This window comes from Sinocyclocheilus rhinocerous, unplaced genomic scaffold (assembly GCF_001515625.1).
Source record: "Sinocyclocheilus rhinocerous isolate Xijiao unplaced genomic scaffold, SAMN03320098_v1.1 scaffold549, whole genome shotgun sequence".
NCBI classification, from domain to species: Eukaryota; Metazoa; Chordata; class Actinopteri; order Cypriniformes; family Cyprinidae; genus Sinocyclocheilus; species Sinocyclocheilus rhinocerous.
The window spans coordinates 443,761-467,214 of NW_015664999.1; the positions used below are offsets into that span (position 1 = coordinate 443,761).

General features: G+C 38.2%; 1 protein-coding gene across 6 annotated transcripts in view; it reads right to left on the reverse strand.

Moving 5' to 3' along the window:
* The window catches only part of LOC107730758 (potassium voltage-gated channel subfamily C member 1-like), a 66,413-nt gene that overhangs the window by 27,142 nt on the left and 15,817 nt on the right, over nucleotides 1-23,454 (reverse strand). For 2 of the 6 annotated variants that reach the window (XM_016541685.1, XM_016541684.1), the window contains exons 2-4: nucleotides 6,316-7,300; nucleotides 3,114-3,320; nucleotides 1,730-1,855 (exon numbers count right to left, since the gene is read on the reverse strand). In XM_016541685.1, coding sequence (XP_016397171.1) covers nucleotides 1,740-1,855; nucleotides 3,114-3,320; nucleotides 6,316-7,300 — 1,308 coding nt within the window. In that variant the 3' untranslated portion in view covers nucleotides 1,730-1,739. The remainder of the gene's footprint in view (nucleotides 1-1,729; nucleotides 1,856-3,113; nucleotides 3,321-6,315; nucleotides 7,301-23,454) is intronic. The other 4 variants (XM_016541689.1, XM_016541686.1, XM_016541688.1 and 1 more) reach the window with 3 other exon arrangements.

Consider the following 23,454-nt stretch of genomic DNA (forward strand, 5'->3'; position numbering starts at 1 on the left):
CAATGTTCATACTATCCATCCTAAATAGTATGTGAGATTAGAATAAGTGTGCCCCAAAGCATAGTATGTTGAAAAGGGTGTTGCCAAAAGTCCCTGGATGGTCTACTATTTCAGGTGGATTTTTGAAGTGTGGATCCGTGCACACTCTAATGGCTAATATTACCCACAATCCATTGCGCTTTGACGAATGATTCGGTTGAGAACTAAATAAGCATTAAAAAACTACAAACATGGTGGATGCGCGTGACCGACAGTTAAGTTGAGAGGTTTAGATAAAGTGGTTTGAGTTACTAATAATCAACATTTAACCTGGTAAAAAATATTTATTTAATGTTATCTGTGTTATATTTCATCTGCAACAACAGTGTGAACTTTTATAAACATCCATTTGTTTGTTAAGTTTTAAATGCATCATTATGCAGAAAATATGAGCAGAGTTCTCTGCATGAAGACCCGAGGCTAGCAGATCACTGACGTCATCAGAGAAGGTCCGTCATTTCAGAGGTGAGGTGCATTTTCAGATTTGGATTAAAAATTATGGAGGCAAACCATTTTTTTTGTGGATTGACTTGCACGTATGAATTGATCAAAAATAGCAGTGTGCGCTAACAAAATAAATATAGTAAATTTTGATTTCATGCGTACTTTAATAAAAGTCACGGGGCAGCGCTGACAAGTTTCTGTGTGTGTGCAGCACGATCTGCTCTCTCTCTCTCTGTGCGTCAATTACAGCAGCGCATTAATATAACTGACTTGGAACTAACTGTGCATTAAACGGTTTTAATGCATACCTGCCAGCCAATCAGAATCGAGTATTCAGACAGACCGTGGTAAAAATGTAGATATATAGTAGAGGTTTCAAAGCTAGTCTAAGCAAACACTCACATTTGAGTCAGAGAGAAAGACGAGATACTGATTCTAGTCTGCTGTGGAATCAGGATCAGAAATTAAGGCTCAGGGCAAAAATTCCACCAAAAGTTACAGAAATGCCCCATGGTGAATTACTCCATTTTCTAAAATTTTATATATATTATATAATATTTCATCCTATGTACATCCTGGGTTTAGTATTAAAAAAATACATAAATCAATTATTTAAAGTGTATTCTAGCATTTATTGGGTTAAGATGCCTTATGGACTACTCATTCCTTAATTTATTTTATATTTGATATGAATTAGAATTATGGAACTTGATGCTGAGTATTTTTATTAGGTTAGAAATAAAATGCCCGTATTAAAGGCTAAAATTAATTAATTAATTAATTCCAGGGGCAAATTGGAAAAAGAAAATGACATTGCCCATTTATTAAAAAGTTTCTGACACTGTCATGACTGAACTTACTGTGTGAATTTAGTCTATGCAGATATTAAATACATAAGTTAGATCAGTGTGTAAATTGTCAAACACAGAGACAGAACACATAGAAGACAGTATCCCCCCTGATTCAAAGGCATATTGTTCCTGTTAATGAAAAGACATACTGCAAGTCATGTACTTTAGTACTGAGTGTGGCTACTTATGATTGTGTTTCATATCTATGGTTGCTCTAAAGCATGAATGTGCTAAATATCTTCTTTGTCCAAATTCTTTGTGTCCTGTTGAAATATGTGCATATAAAATATTTCCCTGTGAAATAGCAGTGTGCCGTATGGAATTAATTAAATATTGACCTCTATGCATTCAACTAATTTCTACGCTGCATTACTGGTTGCTTTTTTGAGTGTTACCTCTGATTCATTATGGTTTGATCCAAGAAGGGGCAGAATTGGCATTGAGGTCCTGCTGTAGCAGTGGCCCTTCCGGCTTGAACCACTCATCTGCTGGGGGGGAGACTGGGTTGGCGCCTGCAGCTTCTAGTGTTTTTGTGGGTGGGGGGTTGTAGGATTTGGTTGTGTAGAGGGGTGTATTTGGAATACGTGGAGGTTGGTGGAAAGGTGCAGGTGCAGAAAGGAATAGTATAGAAGGAAAGGCAGTAGATGTCAATCAAGCCGTTGCAACAACAAAAAAAAAGAGAAAAAAAGAAATGATACAAGAGGATGTGACGCGAAGTGTGTGAGGGGCGGAAAATAAGGAGAAAAAAGGCCAAGATGAGGGGATGGATGGAGGGAAAGGGACATGGGCAGAGACAAGCCAGAGTGGGAGGCCAGGAAGAGAAAGAGAATGAAGTAATAAATCAATGAATGACAGCAAGAAAGAGCAAAGGCAAGCCAGATAGATAGATAGACATAAAGAGAGAGAGATACAACTAGACAGAGAGACAAACAGGAATAACACAAAAAGGTGTTATTCATAATTGAGTCAGGAATTTCAGTAAAATTCCTGAATTTGTACTGAATCTGAATTTAGGTAGAAACAGGAATCAGAATTGCAGTATTGCATTTAAATGTAAGAAAGTAGAATTAAATAAAAGCCTTGACATTTTATAAAAATATTTAATAAATTAGCCAAGCTGGAAGAACACTTCTCCCAGAATGCATTATCTGTGTCTTTCTGATTCAAATTCCAATTTAACTTCCTCTGGGATGTGGCCAATTAAATTCAAACTCTTGAATTGAAAGCACCATTTCTTTAATTCAGAATTTTGCACAACCCAGACAGATAGACAGACTGACAGAACGATAGAGCATTTGAAGAGCTTGTTGGCCAGACGCAGTGAATTTGTTTGATATATCTGTTAATAATTTAACTTGTGCTAGGATTATTTTCACTGAAAAGTCCTGATGTTATCAAAGATTAATCACATTTAACAAAGATATGAATGGAATTATTACTGCGTGTGTGGTAAGAGCTTTTCTAATGATGAGCGGCCTTCAGAATGATTGATGTGGTGAATTATGAGGAGAGATGCAAGAGGAGAAGGCAGGGAGCTATGCTGTTAGTATGGATATGGGAGAGTCTGTTTTAATGCGTATACCTCTGATGTACTTTGTGTCAGTGTCAGTGCATGTATATTTGTGTATAAAAATATATATTGCTACAATCAATGTGTCTTTGCCCTAATACACAATAATAAGAATTTGAACATACAACTTACCTTTCCTGAGCCTGTTCTTTGTGATGCACACTGAAAGTATGAGTTTAATAATGTGTCCATTTGTGGGTGCTGCATACCTTTCCTGACATTGCTGTCTGTGGTGCGGAACTCTCCGGTACTGAGAAGGAAGCAGGCCCTATCGTGGGGGAAACGTTCACGCCCTGTGCATGTCCCCAACCCACTGGTGGCCGGACTCCTGTCATCTGGCCCTAGCACCTGATCTATGGTGGGACAGTCCTCATTAGCCAGAGCTGCGTTTGCAGCATCTCCATTCTGTTTTGAGTCTGACAGGAAGAAAAAAAGAAAGAAAGAAAATTACTATTAGTGGTACTGTGATAATAGAGACAGTCACAGTAACATGAAAAGCCAGGGAAGAGGGAAGAAAAAAGTCTGGGATGAATAAAAAGGAGCAAAAATAGAGATGCGCTACAAAAAGAGCAGCATCACTTGATTAAAATGGTGCAGGGGAACTCAGAACATCACACACACACAAACACACACAACATGCACAACATGAATGAGTATGCCTGAAAGAGTGAGATGTGCACACACTCAAACAAAGAAGCTGCAGGGGCACTTGTTCTTATAGCTTCCGACACAGCTGTCAAATCTAATCTGACGTGAGTTACCGTTCAACAATTTACAGAAATAAACCAGGGGCAAAGCCTGCTACAGACATGAAGAGAGACAGAAAGAAAAAGGAGGATGGGGAGGCGAGGGAGAAGATGACATAGAGACCCATTATGCAATTGGACCTCATTGGAAGAAATTAAAAATATTTATCTGTGAAGACGGTAGTCCATATGACCATGAAATCTGGGAAGATGATGATCACCTTCACAGTGGAATAGGGACAAAGGGTGATGAATGGATGACACAAAAGTCTATAGCAAAGGTCATGACATATGGTTGACTACACCAGATATAACTCACTTTCCTGACAGCCATTAAATGACAATCACTTAAGAGATAATAAAAGTACTTATAATACAATTAAAAAAAACATTTATTCACCCTAGTTTCCTTAAAAATCCACTTGGATTTATTTTATCCGTGGAACACTAAAGGAGAAATCTAGCACAATGTTAAGCTGCTCTTTTCATACAAGAAGTAAATTGAAACCATGACTGGATTTTGAGTGAATAATGAGTAAAGTTATAGGCATACCTGTTCTTCACATAAAGCCATTCTATTGCTTCAGGAAATTTCTTGAATAGACGTGTTATTTTATGGTGCAATGTTTTTGGGTTTTTTTGCCATTTTTTGACCCCATTCAATTTCACTGTATAAAATGGAGCAGCTCAGACAAAACATCTCCTTGTGTTTTCCACTGACAAAATATAATCATACGGGTTTGTAATTTCGGGTGAACCATTTTAAAACCTTCAGCATAAAATCAAGCTACAGAATCAGAGCACCTCTCACGCAAGCCAAAAAAAACCCCCAACACACTCACACATGGGGACGGAGGACAAACAAATGACTTTGTTAGAGGTTTCATACTTTTAGTTTTACACTACTTAATAAAACTTTGTTAACAGTACACATGATGGATATGATGCCAGTATTGTAGGTGTCAAGGGCTTGTAGGATTTGAAGTTACAGGAGGGCACATGTACTAAAGCGTTTCTTCACAGCAAGCGTCTCAGTATGTTTATGCTCCCTTTTATTTCCTTGGAAACTTCCAGCTGTGAGAACTCCATGGAAGAGCAAAACAAAGATGAGCAGAGAAATACAGCTGTCATCCACTCGAGGCTGCTGGTTCCAAAAATGTTACTTTTTAAGAAAAACGATCCGAAGTAATCCTATTTATAAGGATGCAATGTCATCTGTCATAATCTGTATCTTTGGTCTTGAAATCAGCAAAAAATCGGCAGAGATGTGGCTGTAAGCGGGATGCTGTTGATTTGAAACCTTTTGCTTGTATTATAGATCAAATATAGCACATGCTAATCTGAGGGGCCGTGACTAATCTGCCTCATGTTAATCTTAGCATGGGGTGTCCATATCTGTGTTCTGCACAGTAATGACAGACGGAGCTCTCTCGGCTGCATAAACTCACAGGCTCAACCTGACTGACACCTTCACATGCAAAAACTGTGAAAAAAGATGTTCTTAAACAGTATTTTGATCTTGTTTTACTGTAAATCATCCTTACAACAAGAACAACTTTACTTGAGAAGCAAAATTAAGATGAGTATATATTAAGATTAAGATTCAATATATATCCAGAAAAAAATATTTGTAAAAACCCATATATATATATATATATATATATATATTTAAAAAAATGGAAAGTTTCCATGAGTCTACCAAACATGAATGTGTATTTACAGAGGTCACTGAGGCATAGCAATGACCTTCTGATTTATTTGAGTTGCCTTCATAAAGCAAACTCATGTATCCTTTACTTAGTGCATCAATCCTTTTCAACAAAAAAAATTCTGGATATATACATAATAATATAGTGATTAGGAAAATGTGTTTCTGCAGTGAGTGCGCAAATAAACTGCACACACAAATAGTACTGTAAGCTCCATGCCAATCATCTATCAAAAGCTGTTTGCTAGTTTCAGGATCATACTTCCTGCTCTTCTGATTGGGTGGGATGCTTTCTGGTAGTCTAAGAAGCTGATTGGAATGCATGAAGCATAATCCTGCTATAATTTTAATAACGTTCCTGTTCTCAGTCAAACTCGGCCGTGACAGCATAGTTTCACATATTACTACTCTCAAATACTTGTGTGTGTGTGTAGACATTACACAAGATTATATAAAAGACCCAGTTTAGGCGATGACAGTTCAATATAAAAAGCTATAAGTGATGACCACAGGCATTTGAACAAAATTTTCTTGATGGGTGAGATGGAGCTTGACATCACACACAAAAATACACTCATTTGAAGTGTTGTGCGTCAATAGCATTTTTTGTTCATAATATACCAATTAATTGCCTGAAGGTGTAGTCACATTAGTGAAATTTAACCAAAATTGTAAAATTATCGCTTGTCAATACCGTAGCAATGTAGAAAGCACGGCAGTCACTTTCAATCTTCATGGTGAATTCAAGTGACCAACTTGAAAATGAGCAAAATCTGCGTGGGGAACTTTTTTGCCCTCATGCAAAACTCCCGATCATGACTCGATTTCACCCGCTAAATTTCACAGAGCAACGGTAAATGTGACCGCACCTTTATTGTTGGAAATGTAACCTATTAGTGCAAAGATATGTCACACACACAAACATGTAAACACATGGGTTCACTCACACACACACACCTGCTCTGTTAATCTCTATGATTTCCTCCTGTGCAAGAGGACAGTCTCCTGCCATGCTTCCAGAGACCACCATACTGCCCAGCACATTACCCATGATCCTGTGTGGCGAGGCAGTGGCCATGGCCAGGGCATCTGGCTTGCAGTAGTTGGGCGATCCAGGCTGCGGAGCCCGCGGGATGTGCTTGTTCTTCTTCTTGGGCAGCTTCTGCTTGGCCATTGCCAGAGAGTAGTACATGCCGAAGTTGTTTACAATGACGGGCACAGGCATGGCGATGGTCAGCACGCCCGCCAGGGCGCACAGGGCACCGACTAACATACCAGACCATGTCTCTGGATACATGTCACCATAGCCCAGTGTCGTCATGGTGACCACTGCCCACCAGAAGCCGATGGGGATGTTTTTGAAGGTGGTGTGGGCGCTTGCCGTGGGGTCGGCGGGGTCGGCACCGATGCGCTCGGCGTAGTAGATCATGGTGGCGAAGATGAGCACTCCGAGAGCAAGGAAGATGATGAGGAGCAAGAATTCATTGGTGCTGGCACGGAGCGTGTGACCCAGCACTCTCAGCCCCACGAAATGGCGCGTGAGTTTGAAGATTCGCAGGATTCGGACGAATCGAACCACGCGCAAAAAGCCCAGCACGTCTTTCGCCGCTTTAGAAGAGAGGCCGCTCAGTGCCATCTCCAGGTAAAAGGGCAGGATGGCTACAAAGTCGATGATGTTCAGCGAGCTCTTGAAGAACTCGGCCTTGTCCGGGCAGAAGATGACACGGGCGAACACCTCGATGGTGAACCAGATGACGCATACGCCCTCCACGTAGGTCAGCCAGTTGTCAGTCACTACCTCAAACACAACCTCCTCCCGCGTGACGTTCCCCACCGTCACGTTCTCTGTCTTATTGTAGATGGTGTTGAAGGCCTCGTGTGTCTCCAAGCAAAATGTTGAGATGGAGATGAGGATGAACAGGAGCGAGCCGAACGCCACATACTGAAAACAGAGAGAGGAAGACACAGAGAGAGACAGAAAGACACAAAAAGAGATGAGAAGATGAACACATTAATATTATACAGTGAAATCAGTGAGATCACAATTGGAATAAAGAACAGTTACAGTGCTTAAAGCTGAAGTGCGTCATTTCTGTGGCAGAACTGGAAAAATGATCCCAGTCTGATCTAAAACATCATCAACATCATGACTTTTTTCATCCTTAGCAAACTGCTGTTCTACTGTAGATAAGGAGTCTTCGACAGGGGCTCTGCCAATTATTGTTTTATACCAAACTAAAGTTGTGTCCCAAATTATGTACTATACACTACATATTTTTGGAAGGTTATTTTCTCGTCCAGTGTCAGAGTCTGATAACCCTTCCCTTTCTGCTAAGGAAAGCTGCGACAGTTTTTTTCAGTTAAATAAATGCATTGTCCAGTATTTGAAGTGCATTTTCAGCATGAACACACTACTCACATTACTATCAAATGGCATAGAATAGTACATAAGTTCATAAATTGGGACACTTTTACTTGTTTTTGTAAAAAAAAATGAACATGTTTCAAGCTAAAGCTAACCTTGAGAAGCTGAAATTCGACTAAACATTTCATTCTTCCTCCCACATTAAAATAGACTATGTAAAATTTAAATGTAACAATAATAGTTATTTTAATGGCTTTAAGTACCATAATCTATGTGAATGTATCAACATGATACAACACGTGTTATTATAGACCAGGGTTTAAATGCAACACTCAGTTTAAACTATATGTAACGGAGAGTCCCTGCTCAATACAACAAAGGGTCTTTGGCCTGAAAAAGACTGAATAACCCTTTTCTATATAGTTTTCTAAATCCAATGGCATGCCAGACTTCCCATTCTGTGCTTAACGCTATAAGCTGTTGGAATCAGGTACACAAGCACATGGAAAGACCCTTGAAAATAAAATAGCCTACATGACAGAATAAGCACTGCTGCTGTGATGCAGTTTGGCCCACTGCAGAGGTCCTTCACAATCAGGAGATGTACTACAGATAGAGGGCGCCAAATACTACAACAAAAACAGCAAAAGTGCTCTGAGAATAGTGGGAATGGTGTGAATGCAGCAGTCTCATTGACACGCTGCACTGAGGAAACACCACAGGGGGAGAAGATGGGGTAAAGCAAACTTTGTGAGTAAGACGAAGAGAATGGATGATGGAGGCAGAAAAATGAGAAGAGATGGCATGTATACAAAGACCTGTAATGGAAGGGGGAAAGGGAGAGAAAAAATAAATGTATATTTAGAAATAGAAAGAAAAAAATCTGAAAGCAGAAGGAAATGGAAGAGGGAGGGAGGGGCCAGTGAATTATAGCAGTGTGCGCTGTGCGTGGTCACCATTCTGAAAACAGAGATGTCATGTTGGCTCTCCTGCAGATAGATGTGCATTGATTGGCTAGTGCACGTCTCTTGTTAAAGCCCACAGCCTTTTCTTCTATCACCTGCAATCAATATAATCTGTTTATCTCAGTCCACCTCAGTGCCAGCATCCATAGTATGATTTTTTTATGTAGCCCGTCATTACAGCCATTTATTTGGAAGTGTAGGTGTGTGTGTGTGTGTGTGTGTGTGAAACCGCTGCTGCTGTTATTCCCCCTCTGCAGTGCTCACATTATTCTCCCCACTCCCCGCTCCTCATTTCTCCCCCTCCTCTCTGTCAGTCCACACTTGCCCCTCCTCCCTTTACTGGGGTAACCCATTCCTTTTGCAGAGGAATATCTGTCCACCTTCTTTTCTGGCTCCTCTGCACTGACAGTCCACCTACCCTGTTATCATTTTTTTCTGTGGCTTTTCTGCAAGTTGCCCAGTTACTGGGGTAAACCATTCCTTTTGCAGAGGAATAGCTGTCCACCTCCTTTTCTGCCTCCAGTCTTCTGGCTCCTCTGCACTGACAGTCCACCAACCCTGTTATCTTTTTTTTTTTTTAAAGTCTCTGTGGCTTTTCTGCAAGTTGCCCAGATGTCCCACACATTTCATAAAGACATGGCAGACATTTACACGACAAAAATATTTTTCAAAATCTGTGTTTTTAAATGCAAAAACTAAATGCATTTACATGAGAAGCAAAAAGTTTAACTTGCTCCACCTTTTTGAGTAAATATCACTAAATTTTGTTAAATTTATAATATGGAAATAATATGGGGAAAAAAACTTGCCAAAGGGGTTAGAAAAATAAAAAATAAACTCAATATTTATTCTCTGAAAAGAAGACTATCTTCATCCCCATTTTGTTTGTTAAAGTTTCGATGAAACAGAAGTATGGACAGATTTTTTCTTCCATATTGTGACGTACATCCGAGTGAACCGAATTATGTGAAAAGAAAAAAAAATTAGGGAGGGTACTGGGTTTCATCAGTTGTTGACTGGATTTTGAGAAGGGGCTGTTGTGCTCAAATGAATTAACTATTAGATTTTGATTAAACATTACAAAGTCAAAAAAAAAGAAGAATACAAGAAAAATACATGGATTTGTTCACAATAAAATCTATAATGTGCATTTACAAAACAGTTGAATTTTCATTTTATGTTCTTTTTTTTAACTGTTTTTATTAAACTTTGTATAAACATACCAATTTACACATAGCATAGCATTTTAATATATTAATACACAAATAATAAATAAATAAATAAATAAAAAAAGATAAATAACCATACAAAGGAAAAAAATAAAAAAAATAAAAAAAATAAGAAGGAACCGTTAATAACTTAAACTAAATACAAATAACTACAAAAAGCCCCTGACAACATTTTAAAGGTCAAGCAAATATGTTTCTATTAGTGCCCAGTTCTGTTGGAAAATGTCAGATTTCAACTGTAAATCCGCTGTCATTTTCTCAAATATGATTCAGTCTCTGTGTCCATTCTCTCAGAGTCTCTCAGTATCTTCCTAGCTGCCATTAATAATATATGTAATACAAATAGTTGAGATTTAATTAACTGATCTGGGGGAAACCATCAAGCAGAAAAAATACTGGGTGCATTGGTATGTCACATCCTAAAATTTTACTTATTTCCCTTTTAACCCCCTGCTAATACACTTGTATTTTAGGACATTCCCAAAATATATGAGCATAGTCCCCCACCTTCCCACAATCTCTCCAGCATTGTGATAATTGTAAAGAGCTATCAAATTTGGCCACCACCAATGGAACTCTGAAGAATCTCATTTTCAGCTTCCAGTCAAATTCCTTCCATATTTGACTGCTAATACCCTTATGACAGCTGGCACATATATTTGTCCACATCTCATCCTCTATTATTTCATTTCATGGTCAAAGTTTTTTTTTCAGACTAGATGCACAGACACACCACTTTGTTACCACTTTTCATACCACCTTTCAGCACCCTTTAACAACACAATAACACATGAAGAAAACAGATACAGACAAACACAGTTACTTAAGCATTTGAATTAAGACACCTAAAAAAAACGTTTTAAGGACATCTCTCAAATAGCTGCAGTCAGGTCAATCCTCCCATGACGAACGAGGAGCAGTCAAATGAAGGACTGAGGCATCCTGGGAGAATTAACTAATTCCCCAACCCGATTAGCATGAACTAATTTAACGAACCCATCTTGTCGTGCCCTCAAAATGCTGATGAGGAACCCGTTTGTGTGTCAAGCAGACATGCTACCACGCACAATGTCACCACTACTCCACACGTTCTGCTCCAGATACAAGCGAGCTCCAATCTCTCAACCTCTGATCACAACTGGGATGTTTTGATGGTAAAAATAAGATATCATTCTAATTTGACAAGAAATCAGTTTTCTTTATTATTCTGAAGAGGAAAGAAGGAAAATGTTGCTATATTAAATGCAGCAGAGCATAGTACATCATAAAATGGACAAGATCATCAATGAATCAATTTAACTCTTTTTGAATGCCAACCATTTCTGATTATATATATATCTTCATTTTGCCTACACCTGAATATAGTATCTGTCTTCAAGCCAACCGGTAGTCTCCACTCATTTGCATAAAGTTAAACTACTCTCAACTTTGGCAGACACTCAACACACTCACATCACCAGAGTTCACTGTCACTCAAGTGACTAAAACTGGCCAACTCTTCGTAAATGAATACCTTTCAGATCGCTTTCACACTGCATAACACTGCATGAGTGAACGCTCCTTTATACTTGAAGGACACAAAACCGCAGTGCTTATGCAAGAACAGAATTTACTTTTTCTTGTATCACTGCAGTCTGGCTCCACAGTTGTGGAACAAAGTCTAAGGGCATCACTGTTTAAACGTGGTCACCATTCTGAAAACAGAGATGTCATGTTGGCTCTCCTGCAGATAGATGTGCATTGATTGGCTAGTGCACGTCTCTTGTTAAAGCCCACAGCCTTTTCTTCTATCACCTGCAATCAATATAATCTGTTTATCTCAGTCCACCTCAGTGCCAGCATCCATAGTATGATTTTTTTATGTAGCCCGTCATTACAGCCATTTATTTGGAAGTGTAGGTGTGTGTGTGTGTGTGTGTGTGAAACCGCTGCTGCTGTTATTCCCCCTCTGCAGTGCTCACATTATTCTCCCCACTCCCCGCTCCTCATTTCTCCCCCTCCTCTCTGTCAGTCCACACTTGCCCCTCCTCCCTTTACTGGGGTAAACCATTCCTTTTGCAGAGGAATAGCTGTCCACCTCCTTTTCTGCCTCCAGTCTTCTGGCTCCTCTGCACTGACAGTCCACCAACCCTGTTATCTTTTTTTTTTTTTAAAGTCTCTGTGGCTTTTCTGCAAGTTGCCCAGATGTCCCACACATTTCATAAAGACATGGCAGACATTTACACGACAAAAATATTTTTCAAAATCTGTGTTTTTAAATGCAAAAACTAAATGCATTTACATGAGAAGCAAAAAGTTTAACTTGCTCCACCTTTTTGAGTAAATATCACTAAATTTTGTTAAATTTATAATATGGAAATAATATGGGGAAAAAAACTTGCCAAAGGGGTTAGAAAAATAAAAAATAAACTCAATATTTATTCTCTGAAAAGAAGACTATCTTCATCCCCATTTTGTTTGTTAAAGTTTCGATGAAACAGAAGTATGGACAGATTTTTTCTTCCATATTGTGACGTACATCCGAGTGAACCGAATTATGTGAAAAGAAAAAAAAATTAGGGAGGGTACTGGGTTTCATCAGTTGTTGACTGGATTTTGAGAAGGGGCTGTTGTGCTCAAATGAATTAACTATTAGATTTTGATTAAACATTACAAAGTCAAAAAAAAAGAAGAATACAAGAAAAATACATGGATTTGTTCACAATAAAATCTATAATGTGCATTTACAAAACAGTTGAATTTTCATTTTATGTTCTTTTTTTTAACTGTTTTTATTAAACTTTGTATAAACATACCAATTTACACATAGCATAGCATTTTAATATATTAATACACAAATAATAAATAAATAAATAAATAAAAAAAGATAAATAACCATACAAAGGAAAAAAATAAAAAAAATAAAAAAAATAAGAAGGAACCGTTAATAACTTAAACTAAATACAGATAACTACAAAAAGCCCCTGACAACATTTTAAAGGTCAAGCAAATATGTTTCTATTAGTGCCCAGTTCTGTTGGAAAATTTCAGATTTCAACTGTAAATCTGCTGTCATTTTCTCAAATATATATATCTGATTCAGTCTCTGTGTCCATTCTGTCAGAGTAGGTTCGTGCATCTTCATCCAATTCACAGTGATTATCTTCCTAGCTGCCATTAATAATATATGTAATACAAATAGTTGAGATTTAATTAACTGATCTGGGGGAAACCATCAAGCAGAAAAAATACTGGGTGCATTGGTATGTCACATCCTAAAATTTTACTTATTTCCCTTTTAACCCCCTGCTAATACACTTGTATTTTAGGACATTCCCAAAATATATGAGCATAGTCCCCCACCTTCCCACAATCTCTCCAGCATTGTGATAATTGTAAAGAGCTATCAAATTTGGCCACCACCAATGGAACTCTGAAGAATCTCATTTTCAGCTTCCAGTCAAATTCCTTCCATATTTGACTGCTAATACCCTTATGACAGCTGGCACATATATTTGTCCACATCTCATCCTCTATTATTTCATTTCATGGTCAAAGTTTTTTTTTCAGACTAGATGCACAGACACACCACTTTGTTACCACTTTTCATACCACCTTTCAGCACCCTTTAACAACACAATAACACATGAAGAAAACAGATACAGACAAACACAGTTACTTAAGCATTTGAATTAAGACACCTAAAAAAAACGTTTTAAGGACATCTCTCAAATAGCTGCAGTCAGGTCAATCCTCCCATGACGAACGAGGAGCAGTCAAATGAAGGACTGAGGCATCCTGGGAGAATTAACTAATTCCCCAACCCGATTAGCATGAACTAATTTAACGAACCCATCTTGTCGTGCCCTCAAAATGCTGATGAGGAACCCGTTTGTGTGTCAAGCAGACATGCTACCACGCACAATGTCACCACTACTCCACACGTTCTGCTCCAGATACAAGCGAGCTCCAATCTCTCAACCTCTGATCACAACTGGGATGTTTTGATGGTAAAAATAAGATATCATTCTAATTTGACAAGAAATCAGTTTTCTTTATTATTCTGAAGAGGAAAGAAGGAAAATGTTGCTATATTAAATGCAGCAGAGCATAGTACATCATAAAATGGACAAGATCATCAATGAATCAATTTAACTCTTTTTGAATGCCAACCATTTCTGATTATATATATATCTTCATTTTGCCTACACCTGAATATAGTATCTGTCTTCAAGCCAACCGGTAGTCTCCACTCATTTGCATAAAGTTAAACTACTCTCAACTTTGGCAGACACTCAACACACTCACATCACCAGAGTTCACTGTCACTCAAGTGACTAAAACTGGCCAACTCTTCGTAAATGAATACCTTTCAGATCGCTTTCACACTGCATAACACTGCATGAGTGAACGCTCCTTTATACTTGAAGGACACAAAACCGCAGTGCTTATGCAAGAACAGAATTTACTTTTTCTTGTATCACTGCAGTCTGGCTCCACAGTTGTGGAACAAAGTCTAAGGGCATCACTGTTTAAAGATTTTGAGGATGAATAAGGAGAGACTCTCCTGGAATGAAGTAACTCTTCACCATAATGTCTTAATGCCACTCATGGGAGTGTGGACACGCTCCTAATGGCTGTTTGCTGCCCGCGCAACTATGCTCTTGTTCCTGTATTCCATTACAAGATACTCTGATGCTATAGACATGCTTGTACCCATCATGACCAGCTTTTTCTGTAAGAAAGGTTGTGTGAAATATGACATCTTGAGACGGTGCCTGCTCACTCGATGCTGTCAAACTTTCTAAGAACATGTTGAAACATACCAGACAAAAAAGGAAGATAAATGACTTGCACATACTTGAATGTGTGTGCATGCATCTAAATGTTATGTCCTAAAATCAACCTACTGAGACTTAATGGTGCATAAGACACAATATCAGAACCACAGGGTAATGAGAATGGATTTTACACATTGGAATGAGTGTACAGTATAACCATGACTTTCCCTAGCACACCAATCAAGACGATCATCTAGGTTTAACATCGAATTTCACACTCTTCTGGGCCCTACATATGACTGTGGCTGTAAATGTTCACATTCTCAGATTGAAATTTATAGATGGAACCGACTCATGCTGGAGTTCTGCAAAGACTTCAGATGACTGTCAAAAAATGAATGTGCTAGAAGCTGCCACTACGAACTATAAGCTCATAACCTGAGTGCATTCTTTCATATGATTCTCATACACCAAAAAAAAAACATATAATAGTTTTGAATACAGATTACAGAAAACTATTAGGAGTTTTTAATGTATTTTTGTATATATGTTATTTAATTATTATTCATTGTGATATTATTTTCAGGATAATTAAGCACATTTTACCCATTATAATAATCTGATATTGTATTTCTTAATATTTTTTAATGATCATAATTACTTTAATATTTTTTTTACTGTATTACATTAAAAAATAAATCAATAGATTTTTTTAAGGCAGAAAAATGTCACCATATGTATAAATACATTATATATGATTAATATATTAATATTTTTTCATGGTGCAGTAATTATAATGAGTAATGAGTAATTAGAATTTATTTATTTAATTTAATATATAAAATATATAGCAAATTCAACATCAACTGTAAGATTCCCAATCATTTCAATTACTAATTGCATTTTTTATTTTTTACTATATAGGAGCATGTTCAACACAACAAGACCAAGTGAAAGCCCACACTCCATTTAGGATTAGCACAATCATCATGTTTCCCCAGAAAATTGCAAGAACTGTTCCAGAACGCTCAGGAGAACCTTCACTATTACTTGGCATGAGAACGGTCGAGTAAGTAAGTAAAGTGAGATATTCCAAGAGGAGCATTTAAGTGTTGCTTTTCCCAGAGACACTGTGTCAGCTCTCTGGGACATGCCTGCTAGATTTCTGGAGGAATTGCCTGCAAAGCAAATACTAAAAAAACATACTCTAGCAAATCAGAAGGCCTGATGAGATCAAAAACCAATGCATCATGTCTTACAAAACAACAATATTTTGTTGCATCGTGCAGAATACTGTACAGAACACAGAACTGCACATTCTTTGAAGCACGAAAGGTCAAAGCTTTGGTCTCAGATCCCTCTGAACATTGTTCTCAGACCAGCGTTTTTTTTTTTTCATTTTTCACACTGAGCCAACCGTTATGTAATATACATTTTGATTCTGAATGAGGACAGCATACTTTCACTGGCGGCCACAGCGTGTTTACTGACAAGTTAAAACCCTCGACACGTTACTGTACCATCACTTGTTACAGTGGAGTTCAAAGGTCTGAGACCTTGAATATGAATATGGGCAATGTCACAAATTTGTACATTTGAGTAGTAACCTAGTAATAGGGGGCTTCAGCAGCATAATCAAAGCTGCCAGTCATGTTTTATGTTCAGTGTACACAGAACATGTTCTTGGGTAAATTTTTTTAACTTAATTTAAACTTAACTTGACGTACCATACAAAAAAATGGTGCTCAAGTGTGCATGTGACAAAGGTGCCAGTGTAGCTCATAGTGCAGAATCATACATTTTTACAATATAATGTTTCTTTGTTTTAAAATTTTCTAAATTCAAAGCTTTTGGTCTGTTTGAATTTTAAATCCCAGATTTTTAATGTGGCCTCAGTCTTTTGGACCACACTGTACATCAACCATAAACACTGTCGCACAGCACTTCACATCTTGTCTCAGCCTGCATGTTGCTGCACTAATACTGCACCACAGATAAGAAAGTGAATGGGAATGATCCACTCATGCAAAGCTAAAACCACAGCTGAATAATCTTTTTCTATCATTAATAAATCATCTACAGTTGGTGTTTATGAATATACATAGGCTGTGGGCTAAAAATAGAGGTCTAGATTTGTCTGGAGTATTGAAAACAGAAGGCAGTCTCTAGTAAAAGAAGCAATCTGGCCGCAGTAGCACAAGTTTAAAGAGCAGATGACTAGAGAGGAGATGTGAAGTGGATGCAATAGACGTGGCAGATGTCATAGTTTAAAAATCCAGAACTCTATACCATCTTTCACATCCCTCCACCACTCATTTTAATATGCATCTACAAAAATGTTCTGATCTTCTCTGATCTCTCAGGAGAAAATCCCTGCTTTATATTCCAGCCATTTCTGTATCCTCATTCTCTTCACCCGCCTTCTTCATCTTTCTGTTTTTTTCTCAGTCCACATCTTTCATTAGACATGGAATGACCTAATTTTTATTAGCACTGTGCAGTACACCATAAATATTACAGACCACATTGTCTCACACACAATCATCACAGTTTGCAGGACTCCCATTTTTCACTTAATCATGTTGTTTGTCATACTCTCTGTTTTCTGTATCTCTTTTCTCTGTCCATTCCTCTGTTCCTGTCTTCTTGCATCATAAATAATGATTAAACAGTTGCAAATATCAAGATCAAACACACTTAGCATCAAATGCTTGACCTCTCAGGCAAAAGATCACTGAGCGTAATTTCCAAAAATTAAGATTTTGTTTTACTCTTGATTTTCAATTTTAACTATGCAAATCTGTCACAAAAATATGATAATTTATACAAAAAGTGGAATAAACATAAACCATTTCAATATTTTTTTTTTTTACACAAATTACTACTATTCTCCTTTTGTGGTGTCAACTCTACGACCAACAAATTTGTATCCAATAAAGTTTTCTTTAAAAGTTAGTGTAGCCTAGTTAATCACCCAGACAACCATGTCAGTGAATAGCAGCTTGAGATGATATATGACATGTGACAAAACTAAAGACAAATTAGGTAAATATCACTTGTGAACAAAATGTTTTATTTATGCCTCATTTCCAATTTTTGTTAAATTACGCAAAAAGTGCCAGGGATCTGGAAGGAAGACCCAAATGCAGAGTGAGTAACAAGGGTTTATTTACAAGACAGACAGATACAAAAGGGTTAGTGAGGTGCGTAGGTGAATCAACAGCAGGAACACAGGGAACAGAGATGAGGCAGCTAGGGAAGACCGCTGGAACATCAGAAATCAACTGGCAGACGGGGAAGACCAAGCAAGACACCATAAAGCTGAGTTCAGATAGGCTACTTGATGTCCACAGACTCTGAAGCAGACCAGGTGCCAGACAGAAGGAACCAGTGGGCAACAAATCAACAAGACAAGACAGGACAAGGCTCCACAAGAACACAAATGAATTCCAAACCAGGCAAGGGGATAGACAAACTGATAAAAATTAAAGTAATACAAATAAAAAGGGAATGATTACTAATAAACTAACACAAATAACTTGAAAATATGATTAACTAATAAATAATTGATTAACACTGGAATCAAACCAAAAAGTCAAGAAAAGACTAGATCCAAAAAAAAAGAGCAAGACTAAAACATAGAATAACAAGGGACTAGACAAGCAATCCGTGATCTGCAGAGTTTACACTTCACGTTTTGGTAACGGTATGGTTCACTTGGAACCTCAACTGAGGTGGTACTAAAAAAAGTACCAGGTACTCAGTGGAAAACCCCCCAAAAGTGAACCGTACCATGCAGTGGAAAAGCGCCATTAGACATGGCTAAGGCACAAGACAAACCAGGCAATGGAAAATGAACAAATACTCAGCCACATCCACAGACAGAGACAGTGAGGGTGAGAATGACTACGAACCGGCAAAGACAAGAGGGCAAGAGGAACTAGGGAGGAAAGCACACGAGGAACAGGTGAGCACAATTAGACCAATAAGGACTAGACAAGGGCTAACAAGAGGGTGTGGTAAAGGGGAAACGAGGAGGGACTAGAAGGACACATGGCTAACAAAACTAAGCCATGTGCTGAAACACAAGACATAGACACGAAAAACAAAAAGACAAGACAAACGGAGAGTCAGGGCAGAACCCTGACAAAAAGGGATAAAATAGTGTTTCATTATGTGAATTTGAATACATAAAATGCTAGGTATGAAATAAACCTTAGTAAGACAAAGGAGTCTATAATTTTATTCTAAAGTAAAAAAAATTTAAATGTCCTTCCCACCACCACCATTTCCACCACAGAATGTATAGTAAAATGGTATTGGTAGTACTAAAAACTAAATTCGAATTTATTTTCCACAAAGCCAAAGAAACACTCAGTAGCATGTGTTTTGCCTCTAAAATGGTACAGTATATGTCAGGAGAAATACAATAATCAAAAATGGTAACATAGTAAAATTGTCCAAGAAGTGACATAAGATGAAATTGAGAAAAATACAAAGAAAGGAGCAAAAAGTATTTGTCGGTCAAAGATTTAAGAGAATTAACAAAAAGTTGAATAGGGAAGTACAAGCATGGAACAGTGAGAGAAATACAGTAGGATTAAGAAGAAAAGAAGCAGCATTTCCGACAGAAGATTACAACACACTATTAGCATCAATTAACTGGGATGTATAAAGCCCTACAGACAGGTTCATACTAATCAGAACCCGGTGATGCATACGTGACCTAACTATGCCACAGAGAGAGTGATACTAAGACAGGAAAAGAGTGTAAGAGAAAAAGAAACTAGCAGAAGCAGGACAGCAAGAGAGAGTGAGTACATCAGAATTCATCAGGAATAGATCAGAACAGGGCTACATAGGAATGGTAATTCAGAAAAGAGAACAAGCAGAAAAAAACCCGGCCTTTATCATGTACACAACGGGAAAAATGAAAAGCAGAATTCAAATCCCAAATGTACAACACACTATTGAGTCAGCTCACCTGCTCTCTACAGTGTATACAAATGAATTCTGTAGCAGCCATAAATATAATGCCATTGCTAAATTTTCAGACAACATTGCTATTTTAGGTTTACTGCACATGGATGCAAGTCCCATTGTGTTCTTTTTAAGACATAAGCAATTCTGTACAGTCCCAGCTAACACGAAACAATCCCCGTTAGTTATGAACAAATGTTCTTCTATTAACTTTACTAGACCGTTCGTTCAAAGTTATCTAATCTTTAATAATGTTCTCTAAATGTTAGCACAAAAACGTTATGTATACATTGTTCATGAGACCTTTTTTCGGAAACATTTTATTTGAAAGTTCGTCCAACATTTCTACTACTTAAGTTCCCATAATGTTTGCAAAATGATAAAATGGAATGTTCCCTTAATGTTTGCCTAACCCAGAAAAATGTTTTTAAATATTAAAAAAAAAACTGACATTGAACATTCAGAAATAATGTTTTCATAACTTAATGGAATATATTCTTTTTGTTAGCTGGGGTGACTGCTTCATGTTTCACCCCTAAAGAAATCAAGACTCAATTCATGGCAGTAGCCTTAAAAAGAAGTGTATTTTTTACACGGAAAGTGGACAATTCATATTCCAAAACAATTTTCCATATACTGCAACCATATACTGTACCTTACTACCCCACACAGTAAACAAAGAGTAGTATTTTCAAGAGAACAGAGAGACACAGTAAAACGGACTGAATCAACTTCTGTAGGAAACGGTCAACCCCATAAATGTTTCATTTGAAGTTACCTGAATGGGACACCTTGTAATATAAGAAAATGGAGAAGCTTTATGCATTAAAACTGTAGCATTCAAAACTATGTATACACTGTTAGTTCATTTAACACAAACAATACAGATACTTTACATTTAAAGAAATCAATTAGTTGAATTTTCATGAAGAGTTTAATTAGTCTTTTTTTGGATGAGTAAAACAGGCTTTTATGATCCCAAACATCTGTTTGACTTAAAACAGAATCTGTTTTCTTTTGCACCATACAGTAAATAGCATGTAAGTGTGAATATAATCACAGGGTGTAATGGTCCGTACACTCTCTCAGGTCACATAGCAGTTGTCTGTTTCTGCTCGGTTTCAGCAGCGACAGGGAAGTGTCCAGCATTAGTGCACATGTTGCTGCAAGCCACAAATTCTGCAGTAACTGCAGAGATATTATTAGAGAATCAGACAGAGAGAAAGAAAGATGGAGTGGAACTAGATACTGGGAATGCAGAGGATGTTTGCACGGTAAGGTTCATATGAAACAGCGCCCTCTTTACGTGAGAGGTGAAAGTGCAGGTCTCTGAGGTCTGGCATGGGAAAACTGAGGCCCTGCTGTTCTCCCCATACAGCGCTCATGTTTCTGCCTGTTGTTGCTCCCTGCACCCCAGGTCTGTTCTATTCATATCCAGCAGCGCTGTGTGTGAGAGCGAGAGAGAGAAAGACAGAAATCCTGAGCTAACCTCATCTGCTATATGCCAGTGCACTGCGGCATTTGCCTGATGCAACTGCACATATGGACAAGAATATTGTGGATCACATATGCAAAATACAAAAACACATACACAGGTGAAGACATATTAGGGAACACAGAAGAGCAGTCACCTCTGTCACGCAGGGTCATGTCCAGCATTATTACAACACCTTGCTGGTGGCAGATACAACAACGTCAGCAGCTGTGCAACATTCATGCAGCAAGATGGTAAAAAACTTAGACCTCATATATTCTACAGGTAAAAGTGTGTATATTTTTCCATATAAAGATATTTGTACCTTAAATGATGATTTTAATGCATGAAATTGTTTAAATAAGCATTGCAAAAATAGGAAAATCAAAACTATGTCAAAAATAGTTTAATGGGTGTCTGTTTATATTTGTGACAGAAAAAAAGCTGCTTACTTTTAGAAAATCATTGTTAACCTACAAGCATTGTCCATTCAAAATTCCCATTATACACTTCATTGAGTGCATATCAAGCATATAATTTGGACTGAATATGTTGCTTCAGAAAACGATGAAACCTTATGGCTGTCAAGCAATATGCAACAGAAACTAATCTGAAGTCTTAAAATCTTCAAAGATTCTGAAAACATGTCATATTAGAAAAAAAGGATGATATTAAGGGATGAAATTATTTAGACTGGCATTTAAAAATCAAAAACAGCATTTGAAATTCTTCACATCACCATAACAGAAATCAAAACTATGTATCAAAGCACCTCTAAATAGACATCAAGTCTATTAAACCCGAAACAAGTTTATTTATATTACTTGACTTCAGTGTGACAGAAAAAAGCACTTACTTTTAGAAATTCATTGTTCACCTACAAACACTGTCCTTTCAAAAACATTTTACCACACCATTCACTTTATTCAGTAAAAAGAGGCCAAAAACACACACAAAAAGTCTATCTCCGCAGTCCTTCTTTACTTGAGGGGCTCATGTTTATGACACATGAACATAAAATGCAAACATGTAAGCACGCATAGTTTGGATAGTAAAATAAATAGACTTAAAAACAGGAAAAATATGCTTAATATGCCCAATAAAACTCACTGTCACTTGATCAAACAAATACAATATTTATCTTAGTATTTATCTGTTTGGCTGGTAAATCACTCTTCTGCTTTTGTTCAGGTATTAACAAAATGGTTCATTTTGCTATTTAGCCTAAAGGTGCAATTCACATAAACTCGCACTGAAAAAAATTTTCCCTTTCAGTCGGTCACTCTCGACGTCACGTTGGATGACCGACGAATTGGGATCTCGCTTAGAGAGACCAATCTACTTCGAGTGTAAACTAAACGAGCCAATGCAAATTGGCATGCGATTATTGCATCCAGCTGCCGCTGATCACAGCGTGAGTATAAGTAGGCAGCAGATGCAGCGCATATTCAGAGCATGCTTCGGAGCCGAGCGATAACATCGTTCTGCTCCTGACTACTCTACTGAGAGAAGAAGACTGAATGAGTTCAGCGCGCTCTTGGAGACCTCTTCGTGTTGGCGGTACGGCGCTTCAGGGGTGGTGGTTTCCCGTGTCGAGTGGGTTGCACACATCAGGCTGCACTACCCCCTGTTTGTGTTGCAGATGATCATCTCCCCTGTGCGCCTCAGCACGCTAAAAGAGCTTTTTCCCTAAAAGAGCAATTTCGGGTGCGTCTTTTTAAAGACGACGTTGCGTGGCAAACTTGACGTTACGTCTTTGTAAAGACGATGTGGGTCTTGCTATAGACAACGTATCACCCGAGCGTTTCTGGATGCGGTCGTTACCTGGCGCACAGGGTGTGCCCTGCCCGTTCAGGTTGCGAGCTCATTCAATTAAGAGTGTGGCATCCTCCTGGGCGCTGGCTAGTGGCACCTCGCTGGCAGATATCTGTAGCGCTGCGGGCTGGGTGACCCCTAAACGTCCGCTAGACTCTATAGCCTTCGTGTGGAGCCGGTATCCTCCTGTGTTCTCACCTCAAACGGGTAGAAGCACTGAGAGGCCCCGACTTCGGGTCGGCTTGCTAAAACCACTCCAGAGAGTCCATATAGTAGACCCTGTTGAGCTCCTCCGTCCCCTCGGCAGCCAGACATGGCGGAGCGTCCGGCGCCAGGCCTTCACTCGTTGAATCCTCGAGAACCGGTAGAAGGCTGGATTCCATATGTAAGACCTAATCATATGTGTAGAAACCTCCTTCGGGAAGGTTGGAGCTTCCGTAACGTCCCTGTTCCAAGTAGAACGGGTAGAACGGGTACATCCAGTCTTACTCATTGGGTAGTGCCATAG